General features: G+C 43.8%; 1 protein-coding gene across 6 annotated transcripts in view; it reads left to right on the forward strand.

Moving 5' to 3' along the window:
• Positions 1-23,403, forward strand: part of PARD3 (par-3 family cell polarity regulator) — a 535,067-nt gene that overhangs the window by 182,908 nt on the left and 328,756 nt on the right. For 4 of the 6 annotated variants that reach the window (XM_018552321.1, XM_018552323.1, XM_018552324.1 and 1 more), the window contains exon 4: positions 20,403-20,581. In XM_018552321.1, coding sequence (XP_018407823.1) covers positions 20,403-20,581 — 179 coding nt within the window. Of the gene's footprint in view, positions 1-20,402; positions 20,582-21,859; positions 21,875-23,403 lie in introns of all 6 variants that reach the window. The other 2 variants (XM_018552327.1, XM_018552326.1) reach the window with 1 other exon arrangement.

Here is a 23,403-nt window from a genome sequence, read left to right on the forward strand (position 1 = left end):
TATATATATATATATATAATATGGTTTGCTTTGAGTTTGTTTCAGAAAATATTTACAGATACTGAAAAACTACTCCAGCATGTTGTGAAATAACTGCTTGTGTTCACCTACTGAGCACTCGTTGTCATCCCATATTAAACCTTTATCATGTAGTATACACTAAGGCTACAGTTATACAGCAGGCACCATAAGGTAATATTTTTCCAATTCTAACACCATTCTGACCATCTGCCTCCAGAAAACTGCTGGAGTTAACAAAGTTTCTTTGCAAATGCTTTCGTTTTTGCATAGCTCCCAATCTTGCATGGATGGTAATGCTCGGACCAGAAAATGGGTCTCTAAGCCATCAAGAACTTCATTAAGGAATTGTGTCCATTCTCCGATACCCAGCAGTTACAAATTTCCACAGGCCTTCAATGATCATTCTATCTTGCATATTGCTGGATTGAGAGTTTTGGCATTTAAATGACACAAGCAATAGCTGAAGCAAGTTTGGTAGAAAATCACACGGTCCTACCTCCAAATCCTCACAAAGACGAGGAGCTTTGGTTTTCACGTTGACAGACACGTAGAGCAAAAGCCTTTTACTGATTTCCCTTTGAATGCTTTTAATGGCTTTATTAGGATTCTATAATCAGCCCGTGTTACTGGAGACAGTTCATGATTCACTTGCGGAACTGGGAGGATGTCTACCAGAACCTCTAGTGTATGACTTTTGTTTGAGTTGAAGTATGTGACAAACTGACAAGCCAGGTACAGCCATCACCCCTTCTCCCGCTTTCATGAATTTTAAGGAAACGGCAGTTGGTGATGGGAAGTTTTGACTGAATAAACAAAAACATGCAACTTTTCACTAATCCTAATTAACATTGCTATGGGGTTTATTCAAAACCGATCTTACATTCAGAGTCAAATCAATATTTACAGAGCATTAGAGCCTCAGAGAATTTGAAACCTTGTGATTAGAGTTCATCTGCGTTTTATCCGCTCTTCAAAGAAAAGCGCAGACATCAAACGTAATTAGCCTTCATTCAGGAGTCAGTGACATTGCCTTATTCCCACACGCGCTGCTTCTCGGGGTTTAATAATTAAAGATCCTTTCTTTGATATCACCCTTAATTTCTTTTTCACTGTTTTCCTCTTGGAATCTGTGAAATGTGAGACTCAGAGTACGGCGATAAAAAGCTCATCCTACAACGCAGGCAGACAGTTAAGCGTTCAGTTGCATTAATTAATGTGCAACAGATTAACTTGTCATGAACTGAAACAGAGCCGGAAAAGACGAAAATTAGAATATAAATTGGTTCCAACGAAGAGACTCTTCACTTTGTTCAAGTTTGGGTGTTTCTATTTGGCTATTGCACAGAAAGGAAGCCCGAGGCAGGATTTTTAAGAAAGTTAACTTTTTCTGTTTCTTGTTTAATCATTTTTGCTACTAAAATGATATTATACTTTCTGTGTGATCTTTTATATAATGTTTTTCTATTATACCCTCTTGCGTGATAACATATTTAAAGCTATTCCCAGAATTAATCTGGAAATTTCTCCTATTTTCTTACTATTGGTCTGTTAAAAATAAAATTGAAAGTGGTTTCCTATTCTGTTAAGTGCAAGCAATGCTTGTTGATCCTGCTGGAGATCCAATAAGCTACTAACTTTCCTGTGTGCTCGGCTGCATTCAGTAAAGTCTTGAACAGGAATTTCAAAATCTCGAGCCCTGCACAGTGTGAGCTACAGAAAACTTTACCCCTATGTTATGGAGATGAAGAGATTGGGATGTGCTTTCTAACCCAAATCAAGAGTGACTGGCCTAGTGTGACAACACCGCCCCCCTCCATTGGTACAATACAGTGAGTGAGCATCATCACATTTGGACAGAAAGTGTTACTGGCAGGATCACCAGGTGAAAATATAGGGAAAAAAGACGCAGGAAAAAAGAAAACGAATGCAGCCACTTCATCGAAGGATTTGCTAGTTGGAATATATACAATTTTTGTTCTTGGGCTTAGATACAATTCAAGGTGAATGCAAATTTATTTTAGAGCATCCAAAGGGAGCCCTCTAGGTTTTTAAGCTCGCAAGTCAGTATTTGCATTCGGAGCACCTGAGATTGTGTCCTTTCAGAAAGAGTGAAAGAAAGAATCCATCCCTGCGGTTAGACTTAAGTTGGCAAGCAAAAACTGAGCAATGTAAAATCTTTTGGGTGAGTGAATAGCGCAGAGTAATTTCAAAGTGTTTGATTGGAGTGTTACTTTATAGCACCCCTCAGACTCAGAGTGGGTTCCACCCTGCATGTCAGCCCAGCCTATAAAGAGGTGTTCAGCGTGAATGCTGCACACTTGTAGTGATTTGATCTTATCAAACTGAATATTCATATACTCACCCAACATGCCCATCCACCGTTCCATGATCGCCAGGCAATATTCCTATTACTGATTGTAAAGAACAATGAGTCATTTATTTCTGTTTATGATCACTTACTCTACTGATACAATCATTCATTTGCCACATCCAGACAGATTATAATCACACAAGCTTCTGTGTTTGTATGTAGCCATGCACATAGGTCTCTAGCCATTGTCTCTCCCAGACTGAGACCCATTTTTGCTTATGATAAATCTGTCTCTCGATTTATCTTTTTTCCTTACCAAAAATGTAAATCATGTCATTTATCTTGTACTCCGTTTCCAATGTAGTGCTTATATTGAGAAACAATCATTTAAAAAGCCCACAAATTTGGGGAAAAAAAGGAATGAAAAATGTGAACCTTCTATATCGGATTCTGTTGTCAATAAAATGATTTACATTCTCATTCAAACATATTATTGGATGAAAGCCATGTATATTCTTTGGGTAGCCACCTCCATTGTTACAAGCTGCCTGTACTCTTCATTTTTTTGTATTTGCAGTAAAAAGCAGAAATTGCCACTTTGTTTAAGTGGTCACATCAGCCTTTCCTTTCCTAGCAGACCCTAATCTAATAGATGTGATCTTAGGTTGGAGAGCCAAGACAAGGGCTGCAATACCTGCTTACTTCATTATGTCGCTTGATGCTTGTGGCCTGGGCCGTACATCATCCAATCAGGCGGAATCCCAAAGGGATTTGATCGTAAATGTCAGAGATATCTAGACTCTTTGCAGTTATTATATTTTCTGTCATGTCAGGATTATGGACCGAGAATATAAATTTGAAAGTTTGACACGTCTTTCTGGCCGCCCGTGTTTTTGAAGCATTGTAGCTGATGCTTTTTATGTTTAGTACAAGGCTCAGCTCCCCTCAATCACTGATTTTATAGCGAGCCTTTATTTTTATTCACGCCGAGTATTGAAGCCTACGAGTTGCCATTCGTTATGTCCCATAAGGTTTTATTTATATCATGTATTTACATTGTCTGGGATATTAATAGTTGTGAGTTTAATCTGTACATTGTTTTTGCCCTCTTTTATGGAAATAGAACTGATTTGATATCTAGCTATGGTGATTGCAAAAATATACATTTTTATTGGATTTGGAATTATTAATGATTAACAATAATAAACCTCCAACATTTTCAAATAATTATCCAATTTATGTTGAGCTTTTAAAGTCTATCATTAGGATAGCACTATAGAGGGCTTACAATCTAAAAAGTAGATTGTGGAAATAAAGTAGAAGAGACTTGTCATCTGTAATTACAAAATCCTCCTGCTGAATGATCTGCATGTGCATTGCTGGACTGTGGGCACTCTACTTTTTTTTTTTTTAGAAAAGGACGTTTTGGAAAATGGATGTTTTTGCACACTGGGGGATGGGCAGTGCTCTTTAAAAATCACAGTTTCTGAATTCCTTGCTTATATGTATACTGGATTATACACCGACTACATGGAGAGGACCTGGAGCGACCTTCTCGCTAAACCATTAATTTCAACAAAAATCTTCCTATATGATTATATGAGCATTCCACATATTGTATGTATGCTATGTACCTGTAAAAGGCTCCCTTGTATAGAGCCAGAAGACTGCTGCTTGATGCCACCATCTTGAATGTGATGTCAGCAGCCCCAGGAGAATCAGACCTGTCACTTAGTTGACACCCTTACTCCCCCAGCAGCTGCGTAAGGTCATGGAGGGAGATGGAGGAACTGATCAAGTACAGAGCTGGTCAACTAGACACTCCCAGTAGAGGAGAGGGCTATGATGTGCAGGAAGGCTATGCTAAGTAACGGACTCTTCCAAAACAATTACATTTTCTTTTGCATGTTTAAAGGCACGTTAAAAGTGAATAAAAATTATTTATGGAAAGGCATAAACTGAAAAAAACACTTTTAAAATAATTTTTACTGCAATTTTTTTAAAACTAGTTCTAGGCTCTCTTTATATTGGACCTAGCAACAGATATCATTATGTTTAAGTGCACGTTTACTAACTAATGTGAAGTGTAACACTTATGTGTAGTTATTACACCTCACAGAGATTACTGTACTCCCCCTGACATCTCCTTAAGATTATTAAACCCTCAAATTTTTTTGCATACATCTACTGCTAAGCAAGCAGTAGATATATGCAGAAACATACAAAAAAAAACATTTTAAAAGAGGTTTAAACTTATCTGTGTCTTCGCCGCGCACACTACCATCCAAACATCTGAAAATTTCTCGGGCAGGCGCATGCACAGTTCAGATGTTCATATTCCGTGGGACATGAGCGAAGGGAAGGACAGAAGTATGGATGTCCCGATACCGATGCTAGTACCGGTATCGGGGCCGATACAGGGCATTTTCAGGAGTACTTGTACTCCTGAAAATGCCCCGATGCCTAGATCAGATACCAGCCGTTTAAATTTTTTTAACTAGCTACGGCCATTGACCCCCATAGCCCCTCCCCTGGAATACCTCTCCACCAAAGAGGCTCCCTCTCTGCTCTGACCTCTCCGGAAGTGTGACAGCATGGCGGGGGTAAGTGTTGTGTGGACAGTCTCTTCTCCCTGCTGGTGCTAGCTGCAGAGCTCTGTGTCCCTTTCACAGACCGCTGTAGCCAGCACGAGAAGAAAGAAGAGTCAGCGCTGGATCGGAGACCCGCACCATCGTTGGATCGGAGACCCGCAACAGCGCTGGAAAGACAGCTTAAAACGACAGTAAGGCAGAAGATTGGATTAAGAGACATCATTTAAGGTAAGTCCTTACACTAACATTGGGAGGGGGGAGGGGAAAAAATCCTTTAATGTCACTTTAAGCCGCTCTTCTCTCCAGAAGCAGAAGTTTCTGACTCGGAGTTGACACATGTAAACCTGGGTGCCTGTGCAGTTTCCCTGCTGCAACCTCTCTCTTTGTAATTGCCAAAGGAGAGGAGACTGAGGAAATGCTTTCTCTTGCCTGCAGAAGACTGATGACATCATCTCAGGTTTGGCACTACTTTACTGGAGCTCAAGGACTGCATTTTAATCATAAATGCTAGAGCTTTTTTTCCCCCTGAAAATCATACATGCATAGCCGGTGGCTGTAAGTTGTTAGTGGAGGTGAGCACACAATCAGACTACACCCATCCGATCTATGGCGCATTATCACCTCTAATCGGTATTCCTCTAGCAATATATTTTTTGTATACACCAGCTGCCAGAATGTGTTTTCCTGACACAGAGTAGGCTCTGCCTTTCAGAACAGGGCATTTCTCCAATTAAACCGAGAAACCTCAAAACCGCAGACAGAACACAAAAGCAATCTGCTACTTTCCTTTCACAGCACTCTGTGTGGATGGCAGCGTGCTTGTATATGCTATTGATTATCTGTGATTATCTCAGGTGACATCCCAGAAAACTGTATTATCCTTCGGCAACAGATGTCTGCCTTCATAAATACGTTGTAAAGGGGAGTGTAGACATGGATATTTCTAGTTCATGAGGACTGTGGTCATAATCGGGTATGCATCCTCTCAGGAAGGATACATTTGTCTTTATTAAAGGAATAGTCACCTTAAAATTGACTTCTGTATGAGAGAATTACCAATAATATTTTAAAATGTGCAGTGCATTTCAGTAAGCATCGCATATGTACAGAATAACGATTCCACTTTTTATACAGATGAATAGGACTGTTGGGCATTAGGAAGTATATTTTCTCCCTGTTCACATTTTTACCCTCCAAACATATGCAGAGACCTTTTGTAGGGGGATGCACCGTGTGCTATCCGGAGGGATTAATGGTCATTGTTTCAGGTGCAGCAAGCAGCACCTTGCCTGGTAGGGTCCGGATTCAATACTTAATCACCGACTTCAAGCAGAACATAATAATCAGAGAACGGTCAGAATTTGAGTCGTTCACCTTGTGGCTTCCTGCAAAGATACAATGTTGCTGTCTGATCTGGGAGAAAAGAGACTGAGGAAAGTCTTCCTCCTGCCCGAGGGCTTGTTCACACCAAATGCGGTGTGTTTCAGAGCGGTAGCTGCTGGAACGCACTGCAATCCCTCACAAAACTTCCCCCTGCGTTCTGGAGCTGGAGGGGGCGTGGCGGTGCATTTGATTCAATGGCACCGCTTCCATGCCCCACCTCCCGCTGTGTGATCGGACGCGTGGCAAAACTTTGCCTGTGTTCAGTTCAACTGCAAACGCAAAAAAATGCTGCTTGCTCTATTTTTTGCGTTTGCAGTGGAACGGAACGCAGGCAAAGTTTTGCCACGCGTCCGATCAGACTAATGGCATCATCTCTGCCCAGACAGTTGACTTGTGTTCAACTTTTTAATGATAGAAGGTAAAGCTTTGCAGCAAAATTGTAGTTATGTTTTATTATAACATCAGGAATGTATTGTTGATGACTTGTTACCAAAAGGTCCACTTTAAAGGGACTCTTCATGTTAGATTAATGGAGGCTGCCATTGCTGAACTCTCCTTCTGACAATGTTAGTTCCCTGGATGTCATGAAGTTATAGGCTTCAGTGCTTGCCGAGTTGCTGGTCACAAATTTAGACATAAGGAATAAGGGCACTTTTTTCACATTCGTTCACCACTTGCTGATTCCAGGACCGTGACTCAAAAATACTTGCAGGGGCATATTTGAGGCAGCGAATCTGACATTCACCAAACATTCATTGCAGGTAAATCTTCCTGGTTATAAATGGCAGTGATTGATTCACCACCAGTGAATGTTTCGTGACCGTCACATTCATTTCTTTATAAATATGCCCTAAAGTGTGTATGTATAGCCAAAACTGTTAAGTTTTAATAAGACTAGAGAAAGGGTAAAGCCCACGTCGGGTTATGTGTTTTCTGTCTGTGAACCATTGAGACATTTCCCTTTACTTCCTGTCCCCGAGGTGCAACAGGAAGTTAGAGGAAAACAATCTAAGTGAGGAAAATTCCCCTCTTAGACAGTTGTTCCTGGAACAGGTGTCCCATTTAAAGGATTAAAGGTGCCCATACACCTTACGATTATCGTACGCGATCGACTTTTCGTACGACAATCGTAACGTGTGAATAGAGTGCCCGACCGATAGTACTGTACAATTGTACGACTTTTAAAGGTCAAGCATGTTTGAAAACTTTGGTCGATCGTACGATGTCCGCATGGTTGGTGGCCTTTCCGTCCGTCAAAAGTCGTACGATTAACACTGCGCTAGCGCAAACGAAAATAATTGCGGTCAATTACCGCAAGTCGTCCAGGTGTTTTTTTTAACTACCGCTGATGGAACCTTTCGATAATCGGGGCAGGATGGGGCCGTCGTATGAAAATCGTACGACGGTTCGATCATCGGACGTAAAGTTTCGTCCGATAATTGTAAGGTGTATGGGCACCTTAACTCTCACATTTTGTTCTGGATTTCCCCTCGCTTTCTTTCTGGTTGACAATGTCACTGGTACAAATGACAAGTGAATCTGCATAATGGGCACACAGACCACACAACACCATACATGACCCATAAGGTCCCGACCAGCACTGCTTTGGCTACTACTGTGCAACTCTGTCTACTACAGTGCTGTACAGGATCCTCTTAGGCTGATTATGGCATGGCATATGGTATGGCATATGCATACTTAAAAGAGAACTATGGGGTAAGTGTTTTCCCCCATAGTTCTCTTAAGGGTCATGGGGGGACATATACTAGCGTCCTCCCATGACCCATAGCTCAGTATATGGCGAGCTACAACTTGCGGTATACTGAGACTGCCGCAGCCGGGACGGATCCCGACAATGCTGTCGAGATCCACTCAGCTGCGTGAATGACAGCTGGCTCTGTCTATCTAGAGGCAGAGCCAGCTGTGCCCGCCCCTTCCCCATCCGTTCCTCCAGTCAGAGCTGGAGGGGAGAGGGCAATCCCTGCAGGGAGCCATGACTGACAGTCACCTCTCTCTGCAAGGAGATGATCGAGAAGTGAGCGAGCAACGATATGCGTTCGCTCACTTCCCGATCTATTGAGCCGACCTGTGACAGTTTCATTGTCACACGTCGGCTTGAACTATGAGGTGAGTGATTTTCACTCACCTCATAGTTCTCCTTTAAATTGGGCCAAGCTAGACCAATGTAAACATGCAAACCGATGCATACCTGAAATTCAGCTTTAAAATAAACTGGAAGAGCAGTTTTTGCTTAAGTTTTGTTTAAACAATTATGTCTACGAGCAAGCTGAATCTCCATGCAATTTGCCAATTTTGAAATGCAGACCTTTTTTACTACTATGAGCTGTGGATTTTTACTAATATTAATTGATAAAATGTAAAAAAAATGTTTGTTTTTAATTTTGAGGAAGTGGCAGTGTGTTACCGAGAAGGCACTCGGATAGCACACTTTTTCACCCCACGATTATAAATAAAGGCTCTGTAGACCTTGGTGGAATTGCTGTAACCTCTATATGGTGTGTGTATGAATTCCCTTTGTGTGATAGAGAAGCCTGCAGCATAGATAGCTTGTTACAGATCACTCGCTGTGTCTGCAAATGTTTTCAATATCTGCCTTTATTCTGTGCCGCTCTGTGCTGTCCTTGCCACAGAGAATTAAGTAGAAAAGAATAAATTCGGCCTCCATGTGGGAGATGCATTTGACCCCGTGATGGTTTTCTTAGTCCTAATAAACTTCTTAGTTCTTGTGGACTATTACCTATCCATCCTTTCTGGGATGCTGTGTATTTCATCCTCGCTGATGACAGTTCGATTCCTGCACAAGTAATAATCTCTTCTAGACCCTCTATCTTATCCTTTCCCTACAGAGCCAATAGCTGTCAACTTGAAAAATGAATTATAGCCTGAATATTAGCGGCTGTTTACAGTTACTGTGCAAACTCCTCAGCAGTACCCAAGCACAGCTCAAATGCTGCCTGTGCTATCTGCATTTTCTCTGACATGGGTCTGATGAGCTTAATACAGTCTGTTATTTATGTTGAATGTCCCTATTCAATAAATCACCAAATGCTGACGTTCTGTCGGTTGTTTGGAACGCTTTGTGAAATGATCCCATGGCTTAATATTCCATGAAACACTTCCTGGTCCTAGTGCATGATTTTATGTTGCTGTGGCTTTCTTTTAGTGATCACATAAGGATAGAAGTATGGAAACGGTCATTGCATTGATAATTTTTTTTTCCCACTAGCTTGGGAGTCTCTATCTGCAACAATCAGGTAGCCAGTGAGTATGTGGAAATCTGCAGCTTTCCTTTGAAATAATACCTTGCTAGGCTTCTGCCTTGAAATCCTTGTTTAAGATGTATGTCAGGGGTGCTCATTAGGCTGCTCGCGATCTACCAGTCGATCGCAAAGCAAACACTGGTAGATTGCGATTGGCTTACGGAACTGAGCTCCCTCCTGCAGTGCTAGTGCGGCTGAATGTGTCAGACACTGCAGGCGAGAAGGGGCGGGGCACCTCTCCCCATCTGCAGCGTCGGACATGTTCAGCCACACTATCAGAAGTGCAGGGCGGGACGCCCCTCCCAGACTGTAGCGTCAGACACACTAGCACAACAGAAGGACAGGACAGCGCACGTGAGAGAAGAGCTGGGCAGCCGCTGCAGCGCAAGTAAAGATAGACGGTCAAGATAGAGAGGGAGAGAGCGCGGGAGAGGGGAGACAGCCAGATGGGATAGGAAGAGGACAGAAACAGGCGACTGAGCGAAGAGAGAGAGCTTGAGCCAGAGAGGCAATAGTCCCAGTAAGGATTTTAATGCGCTTCTTTTTTTGGATAAAGGTGTTTTTTTTTCGTTGGTAGATCTCATTCAGCTTGTCTTTTGAGTAGTAGCTCTCAAGACAAAAAATTGTGGACACCCCTGGTGTATGTAAACCTTAACAATTAACTTCTCCAATTTGCTCCATTTTGGTCACTTAAATATACCACTGAAAGGGTTTGTTTTTATCTGTTCTATAGGTTAAACACAAAACCTGTTGATCTATCAGAAAATCAGTGAGCTGGTATCACCTTGTAGTGATCTGTCCTGCTTGAGTTTTGGCCTACAGAACACCTCCCCCTCGTGTTGGAGATAATAGGGGAGGTGTTCCGTACTGTGTTAACTGGCAGAATCAACAGGTAAAAATAAAGGAAAAAAAAGCCTGAAAATCAGGAAACTAATGTAACTAACCACATCTCAGAATCCGTAAGCTGCATTATATTACATTTTGTTTTTGGGTTCAGATACACTTTAGACATAAACTGAACATGTAAGTAATGTAATGAAATAAGTCCTCCTTTCTCTGTTCTTGTGACTGCATCTCCTGCAATGAAGACAGTCTTATCTGTGAAAAGTAGGAAGTCAGTCTGTGTAGAGCATAATGACTCCCTTCACAATCTCTGCTTTATCAGAAGTATTTTCATTGTGATGATGTCACATGATGGAAGCCTACAATACATTGCTAAAACCCTAATGTTGGCATTGCGGTGAATTCAGTTCCACGATTGTTAGGATATTAATGAATGCTTATTGGCATGTTTTGACTAGGAAGTTTCATTGGTAGACGGGCTGTTCTGTGTTTGATAGAATAAAAAAAACATACAGACATCAATTAGATTGTTATCAGAGAAATGGGTAGTCGTGTGTGGAAGGTGACCTCTACCTGCCTGTTAAGTTATATTCTGACAGGCTTCTCTGTGGGTAGACCGTTAAGTAGACAGCCACCCACAGAAACTGTCTCTTTTGCTTGACATCTGAAAAACACTTCAGCCAAGTTACAAAATGGAACATGCAATAAAATAACATAGTGTCACATCACCATACTGTGGTGATACCTAGATACACACAGCTACAGAGGCACAGCACTTAAAGCCTGGAAACACACAGATCACAAACATTTACAACACATACAAGGCAGAACACACACTATACAAATACTACATATCAAAGTGTCTGTAAACCCTAACTGAAGGACAATGAAATTAGGCAGCCGCTAATGTTTGTTTTCATAAAAATCGATTAATTGGCTGTTTTCTTTTTCCCCCCCTCAATCGGATAGAATAATAATAAAAAAAAAAATGAATACCGTCATTTATTTAAAATAAAATACACAAATGCAGCGTTACAGACATAAAGTTCAGAATAAAACGGTATGCACATAGTTTTGAAATCGCACTGCATAGGAACGCAGGGCATTGCAGTACCACGTGTGCCAGTGCGGGCGATCACACCATGGATGCATTGAAATGAATGGGTGCATTTGGGATCCATTGAAATTAATGGCACCATATAATTTTGCGCTGAAGTTACTAGAGGGCCAGACCATCATAAATAGGGAAGCAGGTTGTTTACACGACAGTAGAAGTGATTTTTTTCTGAAGATATGGGTAAACAACGCGATTTAACAGCCTTTGAACGTGGGATGATTGTTGGCGCTCGGAGCCATGGATCGAGTATCATCAAAACAGCAGAATTTTGTTAAATGTTCAAGAGCAGCTGTTGTTAAGATGTTTAAAGACTGGACTGTCAGCCGAAAATCTGGGTCTGAATGTGCGAATTGTGGCCTTCAGCGACTAGTCAATGTTAGGGCAGAACGGAGAGTGGCAAGACTGGTACAAGACAACAGAAGGGCAACAGTGCATCAAATTACTGCAGATCTTAATCAGGGATCCTCTCAAATGATCTATGAACGCACTGTTCGCCGTACACTGCATCGTATGGGATATGGAAACCGAAGGCCTGTTCGAACACCTTTGCTGTCTGCAGTTACCCAGATAAAACGTCTCCAATTCGCACAGGAACACAAGGATTGGACAGTTGAGCATTGGAAAAAAGTCATGTGGTCCGATGAATCACGTTTCCAGTTGCATCATGCAGATGGCAGAGTGAGAATTTGGCGGAAACAGCATGAAAGCATGCACCCCACATGCATGAGTACAACCCTTCAAGCTGGTGGGGGCAGTGTTATGGTTTGGGGCATGTTTTCCTGGCATGATTTGGGCCCTTTAATTCGTGTGGAACAATGTCTGAATAGCACAACATACCAAAGTATCGTTGCTGATCAAGTTCATCCTATCATGTTGATGGCGTATCCCAATGGAGATGGCTTCTTCCAAAAAGACAATGCACCATGCCACGGTGCTCGTATTGTGCAGGAGTGGTTTCAAGATAACGATGGAGACTTTACCTTGCTTAGGTGGCCCCCCACAATCGCCAGATCTCAATCCAATTGAGCATTTGTGGGATGAAGTTGAAAGAGCCCTCAGGCAGCTGGTTCCACAACCATCAAATCTCACAGAACTGGACAGTGCTTTTCATCAGGCATGGTGTCAGATTCCTCGCATCACCTTTAAACATCTCGTGGAGTCAATGCCAAGAAGAATAGCTGCAGTATTGAAGGCAAAAGGTGGCCCAACGAAGTACTGATGGGGTGGTCATAATAATCTGACCAAAACCTCAAAATAAAGTACTAAAAGGGAATTTTAAAAACTCTCATGAAAGGAAAACATTTGAGATGAAAATGTATTTTACATTTCAACGCGCCATAAAGGAGGGACTTAATGTAATGTAGTTCGAACACACTACCAGAACTTTTTATGAATTTACAGAACATCACAATATTGGGCCCAATTCTTTTTTCTGTCCTCGCCCTGCAAGCTCTCAGGATGAAATTTTTTTTGTTTTTACCCTTACCTGCCATTTCCTGCGGTGTTGCCACACAGGGTTAAGCCTGCCTGTGTTGAAGTCCCCGCTCTTCTACCTTTTAAAGAAGGTATGCCACGGGGAGTCCCGTTGTCAGTATTCGGACTAGTGGTTCCAGGGCAGCAAAGCTCCCTAATGTGACTCCACTGTGTCAGCCTGCTCCTTCGTCGGCCCCCCAGCCTCGGCGGCGTTTCCGTCCGGCTCGCTCCGTCGGCCATAGACTTCAATGTCATGGCGGACGGAGACAGAATCTCCCCAAACACCGCGACCGTTGGGCTATCGCGCATGCGCGGTACGTCCGATGACCGCGGATCTATTTAAATGGCGGTGGCTGTCAGTACAAGCTGGACAGCGCTACTGACTCCGTTTTAGCCACTCGTCCACGCTACAGGTATGTGGGAAAGATGTGGGGTGTTTATCGAGGAGACATCCCCCCCTCCCCCCCTTTTTTTCTTTCTACTGGTGTATTCTAAAAACATGTTTTTTCCTTAAGCAGAGCAATGGCTGACACAGCTGCCGGTAAAAGAAACTGACACAAATAATAGGTAAGGGTCAGGTAGGTGGTTTTCTAAATGTAAAAGGCTTAGGAGGGTAACATTGTCATCCTGTTGTTACAGCCCTCCTCATGAAGCTCACCACAGGCGGACGCACTCCAGACGCAGATCCCGCTCCCCTAGAAGCAGACACAGTCACTCCCACTTTACGCATGGGTCTGCACATGCACATTCTAGCAGGGGATTTCCACGACATGGGTTTGTGGCAGACAGGCCCTTCCTGACAAACTGGTCTGCCAAGTATGTCTCAGCGAGGCAACGCAGGACCACGTGTCACCCCCAAGGGATATCGCAGCCATGGTGAAGCAATCAGTGGTGGATTGTATGAAGGAGATGGCCAGGCCGGCCCTTCCTGGACCCACCATTTTGTCTCAGCCCCTGGACCTGTCGATAGACTCTGATGCGTCGGATTCCACGCATGTCACACTTGAGTTGAGTCGATCCAGCTTTGACTTTTCTCTGGTGGATCCCTTTGTCACGGCAGTCAAAGAGGCGCTGGGCTGGGAAGACCCGGTTGCAGAGGCATCAACCTCCAGAACATATTTCCCCCACCTTCAAAAGGTAACACCTTCCCGTTCCTGGAGGAGATAAAGGGAATCGTCCAGGAGGAATGGAAGAAAATGGAAAAGAAGCCGAACCTCAATAATAGGCTAACGAAATTGTATCCACTCAAGGAAGAAGATATTGCAATCCTGGTTAACCCGCCAGTATTAGACGCATCGGTAATGCGTCTTGCACGACACATTACGCTCCCCATGGAGGATGCGGTTTCCTTCCGGGATCCCTTTGAGCGTAAGATTGACCTGGATCTGAAGAGGGCCTCTTCAGCTTCTGGAGGGGCCTGCCGCCCCGCTATTGCACTGACATGCGTGTCGCGAGCGCTGTCAATCTGGATTGACAACCTTGAAAGAGCCCTGAGGGCAAATGTCGACATAGACCAAATTGTCTCGGCCCTTCAAGAACTGAGGCTGACGGGCGACTTCATGGCAGAAGCCGCCATCGATGTTATACGCAGCTCGGCCAGGGCTATGTTTCACACCGTCACGGCCAAGAGAGCACTGTAGCTGAAGCCTTGGGTGGCGGATAACTCCTCCAAAACCAGCAGGTGCAGGATTCCCTTTGACAGGTCCAACCTCTTCGGAGGAAAACTTGATGCAGCAATCTCCAAGGTGACGGGAGGCAAGTCAGGCCTCCTACCACAGAATAGGAAACCGTTCAAACGCCCGGCACCATTTCAAAATAAGAAGTTTTCAGCCGATAGATCGAGGGATGCCAGGTCCTATCGGCCAGGACGTGAGTTCCGCCGCAACTGGAAGGGCACCCAGTCTACACTCTTCAAATTCCCTAAACAGAACCCTTCATCAGGGCAGGATGCGAATAAGTCTTTTTGACGATAATTGCTCTCCGCTGGCTCCAGTGGGCACACGTCTGCGCCATTTCTTCCAGGCTTGGGAGTCTACCATCCAGGATCCGTGGGTACTGGCGACCGTTTCAGAAGGGCACCACTGGAGGTTTCATCGTACCCCGCCGCGTGCCCACTATGTTTACACATGGGTCCCGGATTCCACAGCGGAGACTCTAGTTTTCCTCCATTATATTCAAACGCTGCTAGACAAACATGCTATTACTCCAGTGCCACCAGAGTAGAGATTTGACGGGGTTTATTCCCTTTTATTTTTAGTGAAAAAGAAGACCGGGGACCTCAGACCATTGTTGGATTTAAAGAAGCTCAACAGATATATAGTCGTCCTACGCTTTCGCATGGAGTCACTTCAGACAATTCTTCCGTTTATCAGCCCTGGAGATTTGATGTCGTCAGTAGACTTGGCAGACGCCTACCTCCATGTACCCGTAATCATCGTTTTCAAAAATATCTACGGTTTTCCTTCCTCAACATGCATTTCCAGTTCTACTGCCTCCTGTTTGGGATCTGTACAGCTCCCCGAACGTTCACAAAGGTTATCCCTTCCCATCATCGCCCTTCTACGGTAACAGGGCCTCAGGGTAAACCACTACCTGGACGACATCATTCTCCTGGCACAGGACAAGAATTTGTCACTCGGGCATCAGGGCATTCTCCTTTCCACACTCCAGCGGTTTGGTTGGCTGTTGAACGACCACAAGTCTTGTTCCCTCAAGATCCATGGTCTTTCTGGGAGCTCTCTTAAACACGTCGGAGAATACCATATCTCTCCCAGAGGAGAAGGTGGAGAGCGTCCGTCACAAGGTGCTGCACACGATGTCCGCTTATCAGATTCCAGCGGCAGGATGCCTCAGTCTGATTGGCACTCTGTCTTCCACCATTCCCATGGTAAGACCGGCCCACTGGCACTTAAGGGGATTCCAATTGGGGTTTCTGACCCAGTGGGACAAAGTCAGCCTGACCCAGAGGATACGAATATCTCACAGGATGAAGTCATCACTATGGTGGTGGACCCACCGGGAACATCTGCGTGGTTTCCACTGGATTTCGCCCCCTCAGCCAGTCCTTGTGACATCGGACACCAGCCATTTTGGGTGGGAAGCCCATTTCAACCGGCTGGTGGCTCAGGGCAGATGGAGATTCCAAGCGGATGTTCATACATCCAATATCTTAGAGATGCGGGCAACATTTCAGGCACTACGCGCATTTGCCTCTTACCTGATGGGCAGGTCAGTCCAGCTGCAGCTGGATAACAGGGTGGCAGTGGCGTACTTCCAAAGACAGGGTGGTACCTGCAGCTGCTCGATGATGTCAGAAGTAGAACCAGTGATGTGCTGGGCACAGGCAAATTTATGGAATCTACAGGCCATATATCTACCGGGACGTCTGAATACTCTTTCAGACTCCCTCAGTCGGTCCTTTCTGGGAACGCACAAGTGGTCCCTACTTCAGGAAGTATTTCTCAAATCATCAGGAAATGGGGCCGTCCTCAGGTCGACCTGTTTGCCTCTCCACTGAACACCAAATGCGTGCACTTTGTGACCCGCTTCCGCTGCCAGGAAGCTCTGGCGGAGGATGCTTTGACGACTCCATGGGATTTCTCAACGGGGTATGCCTTTCCCCCTCTACACCTTGTAGGAAGGCTGCTTCAGCGCATAGCACAGTTCAATGGGGTGATCATAGCAGTGGTACCATATTGGCCGAGGAGGTCGTGGTTCCCCCTGCTCCTACATCATACGTCTTGAGCCTCCATTCCTGCTTCCGATGCGGGACGTTCTTCTGAGTCAAGGCCAATTTCTCCATCCTCACCCATCCAATCTAAGGTTAGCGGCATGGAGGTTGAGAGGGACCGGCTCCACACCCTAGGGTTATCCACACCCTGCTTCAGGCCAGGAAGAACTCTACCAATACAACATACAATCGAGTTTGAAGAAGGTTCATTCAGGCTGCAGCCAGGAAGGATTTGATCCATCTTCCCCCAGCGTGAGTGATGTACTAGATTTCCTACAGTCAGGGTTAGACATGGGTCTGACCTGGAACACTGAGCCCACATTTCTGCAATTTCCGCGTTCACAAGCACCAGATGGTTCTTTTAATCCTTTAGTTAGGCAATTTCTGAAAGCATGCCTCAAACTGAAACCTCTGAAGAGACTGTCCATCTCGCAATGGGATCTGCCGGTGGTGTTGAAGTCGCTTGCGCATCCTCCATTCCATCCATTATCAGAAGCTTCCATATGTCATCTCACTATTAGTCGCTTTTCTGGTAGCTATAGCCTCAGCGAGACGTGTGTCGGAATTGCAGGCCTTGGTGGTGGACCCGCCTTACTGTGTTTTTTTTTCCCTGATCGGGCAGTTTTATGACCTAACTCTCACCCTTTCTTCCAAAAGTCGCTTGTTCATTCCATCTGAATCAGGAGATCGTTCTCCCGGCTATGCTGGGTGTGTCAGGGGAACCTCATCCTCTGGACGTAGTGGACTCCCTCAAGCTCTATATTGATGTGACACGGGACTTCAGGTCTGCTCCAAATCTCTTCGTTCTCCCAAGAGGCACTCGAAAAGGCCAGGCAGCTACCAAAAGGAATCTGGCCTCCTGGCTGGTGAAGATGATCCAAACAGCTTACACAGCTCAGGATCTTTCTGTGCCTCAGGAGGTTAGGGCACATTCTACTCTAGGAGTGGCTACTTCATGGGCAGCTGCTGCCAGTGTGTCAGCAGAAACCATCTGCAAGGCAGCTACCTGGTCCCCCAGGAACACTTTAATTCGTCATCGGATCGATCCTGCTGCCCTCACTACGGTGGCTTTTGGCAGGATGGTCATTTCTGCCGGTGCTTTGGCTTAGTTGTATCTTATTAAACCTTTTTTGCAGTATTCCCTCCCTGTGTGATTTCTATTTCCCATTGTGTGCTGCCATGATGTGCCAGGAAAACAGAAAATTGTATACTTACCTTTCGGTAATTTTCCTTTCCTGGTGCATCTCCATGGCAGCACACAGGCACCCACCCTGCATGGATCATGATTTTTACGAGAATGGGGTCTAAGCCACGGGGCAAAACTTATAGAGGGCTTGTCCTATGGGGTTAAGGGGCGGAGCGTTAACCCATTGTGTGCTGCCGTGAAGATGCACCAGGAAAGGAAAATTACCGATAGGTAAGTATACAATTTTTATATATATATATATACACACACAAAAGTATTGGGACACCCCTCCACATCATTGGATTCTGGTGTTCCAATCACCTCCATGGCCACAGGTGTATAAAATCAAGCACCTAAGAAAAACCATTTGTACTAAAGGTATCTGAACCATGCTGGATACATGTAATGATTTTTATTTGTTCTTCTGTTAAGTGTGAAATAAAGTGACGTACCCTCTAGTGAGCTGTACTAATTCTTCTCATCTTGCTTTATTTTGTGGAAAGGGATTTTAGCAGTTTTTCTCATGTGTTACTAGGAACATAAAGTTGTTAGAATGAGGTAGATTTGAATCCACAGGACATGAAAGCTTTCTTATGTGTCAGTATTCTCCCACGGTTGCAGGCCATTTTTGCACGCTCAGTCTTTTTGTTAGCAGTTGTCATAAAAACATCCTACGAGGAACTTGTTGCCCTCGCCCGTTACCCTGTGCCAATTACAAACTCTAAGTAGATGCAAGCTCCTACTAATCATTTCGCTGTACAGGTGAAACTCGAATAATTAGAATATCGTGCAAAGTTCATTTATTTCACTAATGCAACTTAAAAGGTGAAACTAATATATGCGATAGACTCATTACATGCAAAGCAAGATAGTTCAAGCCGTGATTTGTCATAATTGTGATGATTATGGCTTACAGCTCATGAAAACCCCAAGAACCCCAAATCCACAACCTCAAAAAAGTAGATTATTACATGCAATCAATAAAACAAGGATTGTACATAGAACAATATCGGACCTCTGAAAAGTGCAAGCATGCATATGTACTCAGTACTTGGTTTGGGCCCCTTTTGCAGCACTTACTGCAATTACTTTTGCATGATATTCTAATTATTCGAGTTTCACCTGTAGATTACCAAATCATCTCTGGATTTGTACTGACACTGTCCTTCCTTCTGGAGGGGGACTACTTTTGTTCCCCTTGGTCCCTGTGTGTGCTGTAAAGTAGTCCAGAAGGAAGGACAGTGTCAGCATGAATTCAGAGATGATTTGAGGATCTACAGCCGAGTGATACACAAATAAGTAAAATTTTTTGTTAAATAGGGGATTTTAATGCATTTTCAAGATTCAACTCCTAAGTTTAGGGTCACTTTAAGTTTGACAAAGGAGTTTTCTCAAGCCGCAGCACAGACAGCAATAAAAAAATATGTTTTTCTTTAGTAGAATAGCGGAAGGTTAAAACTGCTGTCAGATTCTGTGTCCTTGTTGCAGATTTTCCCCTACTTTCTGTCTGGTGAAAACAGTGCAGGAAGTAATGGTAAATCTCTCGGACAGAGCATCATGTAGCCTGAAAAGCCCTACAAGCTACCAAAAGCTAAGAAAAAAGTTTTTGGCTTGACATGTACTTTTAGTTTTTGCAACAGACATTATATGCATAGTGTTTGTAACTCTTCTTCTTACATGGGTTGTCGGTAAATGTCTAGCATGTCCAGAAGAATTTAAGTTAAAATTTGTATTGTGGTAATCCGTTTATAAGCCAAGTGTGTGTAGAGACATCTCTACAGTGCTGTCTGTAAAGGTGCCCATACACTGCTCGATTCTCGTACGAGAATCGCGGAAAATCCCGCGATCGTACCAGAATCGAACAGTGTGAACGAAGACGTGCGACCGTTTCTACTGTACGGTCGCACGTCTTTTGTCTAAGGAGCATGTTAGAAAACCAGCCGAGAATCGTACGATTTTCGGCTGGTTAGAACGGTGCTCGGGAGACAAATGCCGAACGGGCCGGTGTGCGCACGCGCACACTGCCCGTTCAGCATTGCGGTCATTGGAAACCCGCCCCTCAGGAGGGCGGGCTTGCGATGATCGAGAGTGCGATCTGCCTGTCCAAGATGGGCCGATGGTACGTTTTTTTAATCACTTTACAACCATCGCAAGACTAAGGTCTTGCGATGGTTGTACAGTGTATGGCCACTTTAACAGTCAGCAGCACATGGCATCCAATCAGCGTTTAGTTTTCATTTCGCTAACAGGTGTTCTGGCATGACCACGTTGCTTGTTGAATATGCACATGGGGATATACTGTTAGCTGAATTGGTTACCTGTGGAAACTAGAATTCATTTTTTTTTTGTTCATTTTTTTTTTTGTTCATTTTTTTTCTTACAAGTTAAGTGAATGTAAAAGCTACTCAGTAATACCCCAGTAGTGCTGGTTACATGATTATTTTATGACTTAATTCTTTCTTTCAGATATGCCACTGCACGTGCGTCGCAGTAGCGATCCGGCATTAGTCGTAATAACCACCTCAGTCAGCGACTCAAACTTCGTATCAGAAGAGCCCTCTCGCAGGAACCCTACAAGATGGTCTACAACAGCAGGCTACACCAAGAAAAACCCCCCTGCAGGCCACACCAGCAGTGACAGAAAGGTATGGACCACGCTCATTTTATTGCCTGCCGCTCAGCTTTCTCATTATTCTCCCTGGCCATAATTGTTTCTTCATGTTAGACGTGCTATTGCAGCATCCTCACTGGGCTGCAGCCCCGAGGCGGCTATTCTCCCTGTGAAAAGTACAGTTGTTATGTCTGCTGCTCTGCTGTCCTCGTCGATCGGCCCTAGAAACAGAGACATGTTTTGAAACAATTAGCTTTCTCCTAGTTCACCTTCTCCCATCTGTAGCGCCATATGACGTGGGATCACTGGATTCAGAACTTCCAAGATCCGCTTTTAATTTCTTCAGCATGTTAAAATGATAGCATCTTTTAAGTATTTCTGCAACAGTTTTTGAAATCTGTAACTACTGAGAAAAGGATTTGGAGACAATGCATTCACTTGTCAAATGATACATATCTTTTAATAATGCCGTGTTCAGTTTGTGAATTAAAAACAATTATATTAGCAGTTTTGTCAAGCTGAACAATATTAGGTTCCCTTAGAGATATTAAGGATTTTTAAAGTGACATTAAAGTCTCAGGTTGTTTTACATATATCTTCTGCTTGCAGGCAGTAGATATATGCAAAAACAAACAAAAAAAAAAGTTACCAAATAGGTAAAAACTTACCTCTGTCTCCGCCGCTCTCGGCCGCAGAATCCAGCTTCTCGAGCGGCCGTGCAGGAGTATGTGTGCGGGCGCATGCACAATGGAGATCACCGGCCAGGAGAGCCATTGTGTAAGTCAGTGCACTCCGGACAGACTCCATAGGGAGAGATAGCAGTCTCTGCGCTGGATCAGAGACTGGTACCAGCGCTGGAGGGACTGCTGAAAACAAGTTGGAGGAAGATGATGATCTGATCAACAGGCATCACTTAGGGTAAGTCCTTAAAGCAGCATTGGAGGGGGGGTGGGGTGGAATGTGACTTTCAGGCTAAACTCCAGGCAGTAATAAAATCTGCCCCTCCATCCCCTCTCCCCCTCCATCCCCTCTCCCCCTCCATCCCCTCTCCCCCAGGTAATAAAAGATCTATTGCTCATTTTTATCTCATGGATGAGATTAGATTGTGTATTACTTTCCTAAACCTGCAGTCTCGTGTCAGCCAGTGGTCCAGGCTTTCCAACATGGAATGTGAGCAGGTACACCTACCTCATGTACCATGCAGGACCAGTGGCCATGTCATCAAGAAGGGATGTGGCTGCTGGCCCTGCATTGTATCTGATGAAGTCGTTGAGAAGGGAGGTGACATAACCGGTTGGAGACTGGCATGGAGGAAGATGACGGGACAGTGTATTTAAGATAAGTAAACTTCTGTTTTATCTCATCATCTAGAAAATGATTGGGTCCTTTATCAGTTGGGGGAAGAGGGTATATTTAATTACTACCTGGAGTTAGGCCTTAAAAGTGCTCTACAGTAAATCTTGAAATGCTGGAGAGAGTGCAGCCTACTTTGCCCAGTACTTTAATTTTTCTTGCAGGAAGTGCTGCAGTCCACCCCAATCTCTTTCTTTAGGAATCTAATTGTTTAATCTCTGATAATATTGCAGATGAACAAATACAAAACACACCCAATACTGTCTCTTACATGCAGAAAGCCTCATGTTAGAAAATGTCAGTACTAAGCATGTAGGACATGGGTAGCCAAACTTTGGCTCTCCAGCTGTATTGAACCTGCAGATCCCATTAGGCATTGCAAGACTCTGAAAGCCACAGGCATGGCTCCCAGAGGCAGATACGTGATGGTAATTTGTTTAACCACAGCTGGAGGGCCTAAATTTGGCTACCCTTGATATACGAAGTTGCACAGCTTAGGCTTCAGGAAATACACTCCCAGAGATTCTACTGAGAAGCTCTCTAAGAGTTTTGTTGTTGGAGTATGCAGATTAAGATAAATTGTGATTGAACTTCATGGTTTTAGCAGAGTTGTGGTGTTTGCTGAATAGTTGTATTAGAATGCTGATTTCATTCACTTTCCTGAAAGTTCCTTTTTAAAGGCCTAAAAATGTCGTTCAACAAATGTTCACATTTCATAAATTTTTTTGTGAAATACAATTTCACTTAAATGTGTATCCACGTTGTTCTCCTTAGGACAAACATTTGCAGGGTTGGATTTTTACTGTAGGGAATGTAGTGCAATGAGTGGTAAGAAGAGTAATGGGACATAAGTATGGAGAAGAACATATCTAGAAACAATGAAAGGCAGATCTTGCAATCACAATACTTAAAAGTTTAATATAGATTTTGGGTAGACTGATCCTCTAACTTGGGGTTGCATGCATTCTTGCTGTAGTGGTATTTGCCAGTTTTTTACATTTCTGTCATAAAAATATTTGTAATTTACAATATACTGTGGGATTGTCTAATAAACTAGGGATCCCAACCACAGAATCCACAACATTTGTCATCCTGATCCAAAAGTTGTACTCGGTTTGCAGAAAATTTCCTTTCTGTTGGCCACATAAATATTGCTTATTACCAGTATGTCTTTCCATTGTATTTCACTTGTTGTGTTACCGTTGGCTGAGGTGTTACTGAGGGGTTCATCTCCATGTATTAGCGATGCATACTTATTACCAAAGCCTATGTCTAGCATTCCTGAAGACATGCACAATTGTTCAGGATGTAGATTAAAAACAAAAATAGTTCTCAGTCCAATTTATATACATACAACTCATGCTTACACTGGTGGTAGGAAGATGCAAAAACAGCTATTGGTTTTACATCTATGTTGTGCTCCCTTTTGGATTTACACAAGCAAGGTGACTGAGGCTTGCATAGAGATTATTGGCATTATTGCTTAGTCCCCCCCGCCCCCCC

This window comes from Nanorana parkeri, unplaced genomic scaffold, assembly GCF_000935625.1.
Source record: "Nanorana parkeri isolate BGI_ZX_2015 unplaced genomic scaffold, ASM93562v1 scaffold84, whole genome shotgun sequence".
Lineage (NCBI taxonomy): Eukaryota > Metazoa > Chordata > Amphibia > Anura > Dicroglossidae > Nanorana > Nanorana parkeri.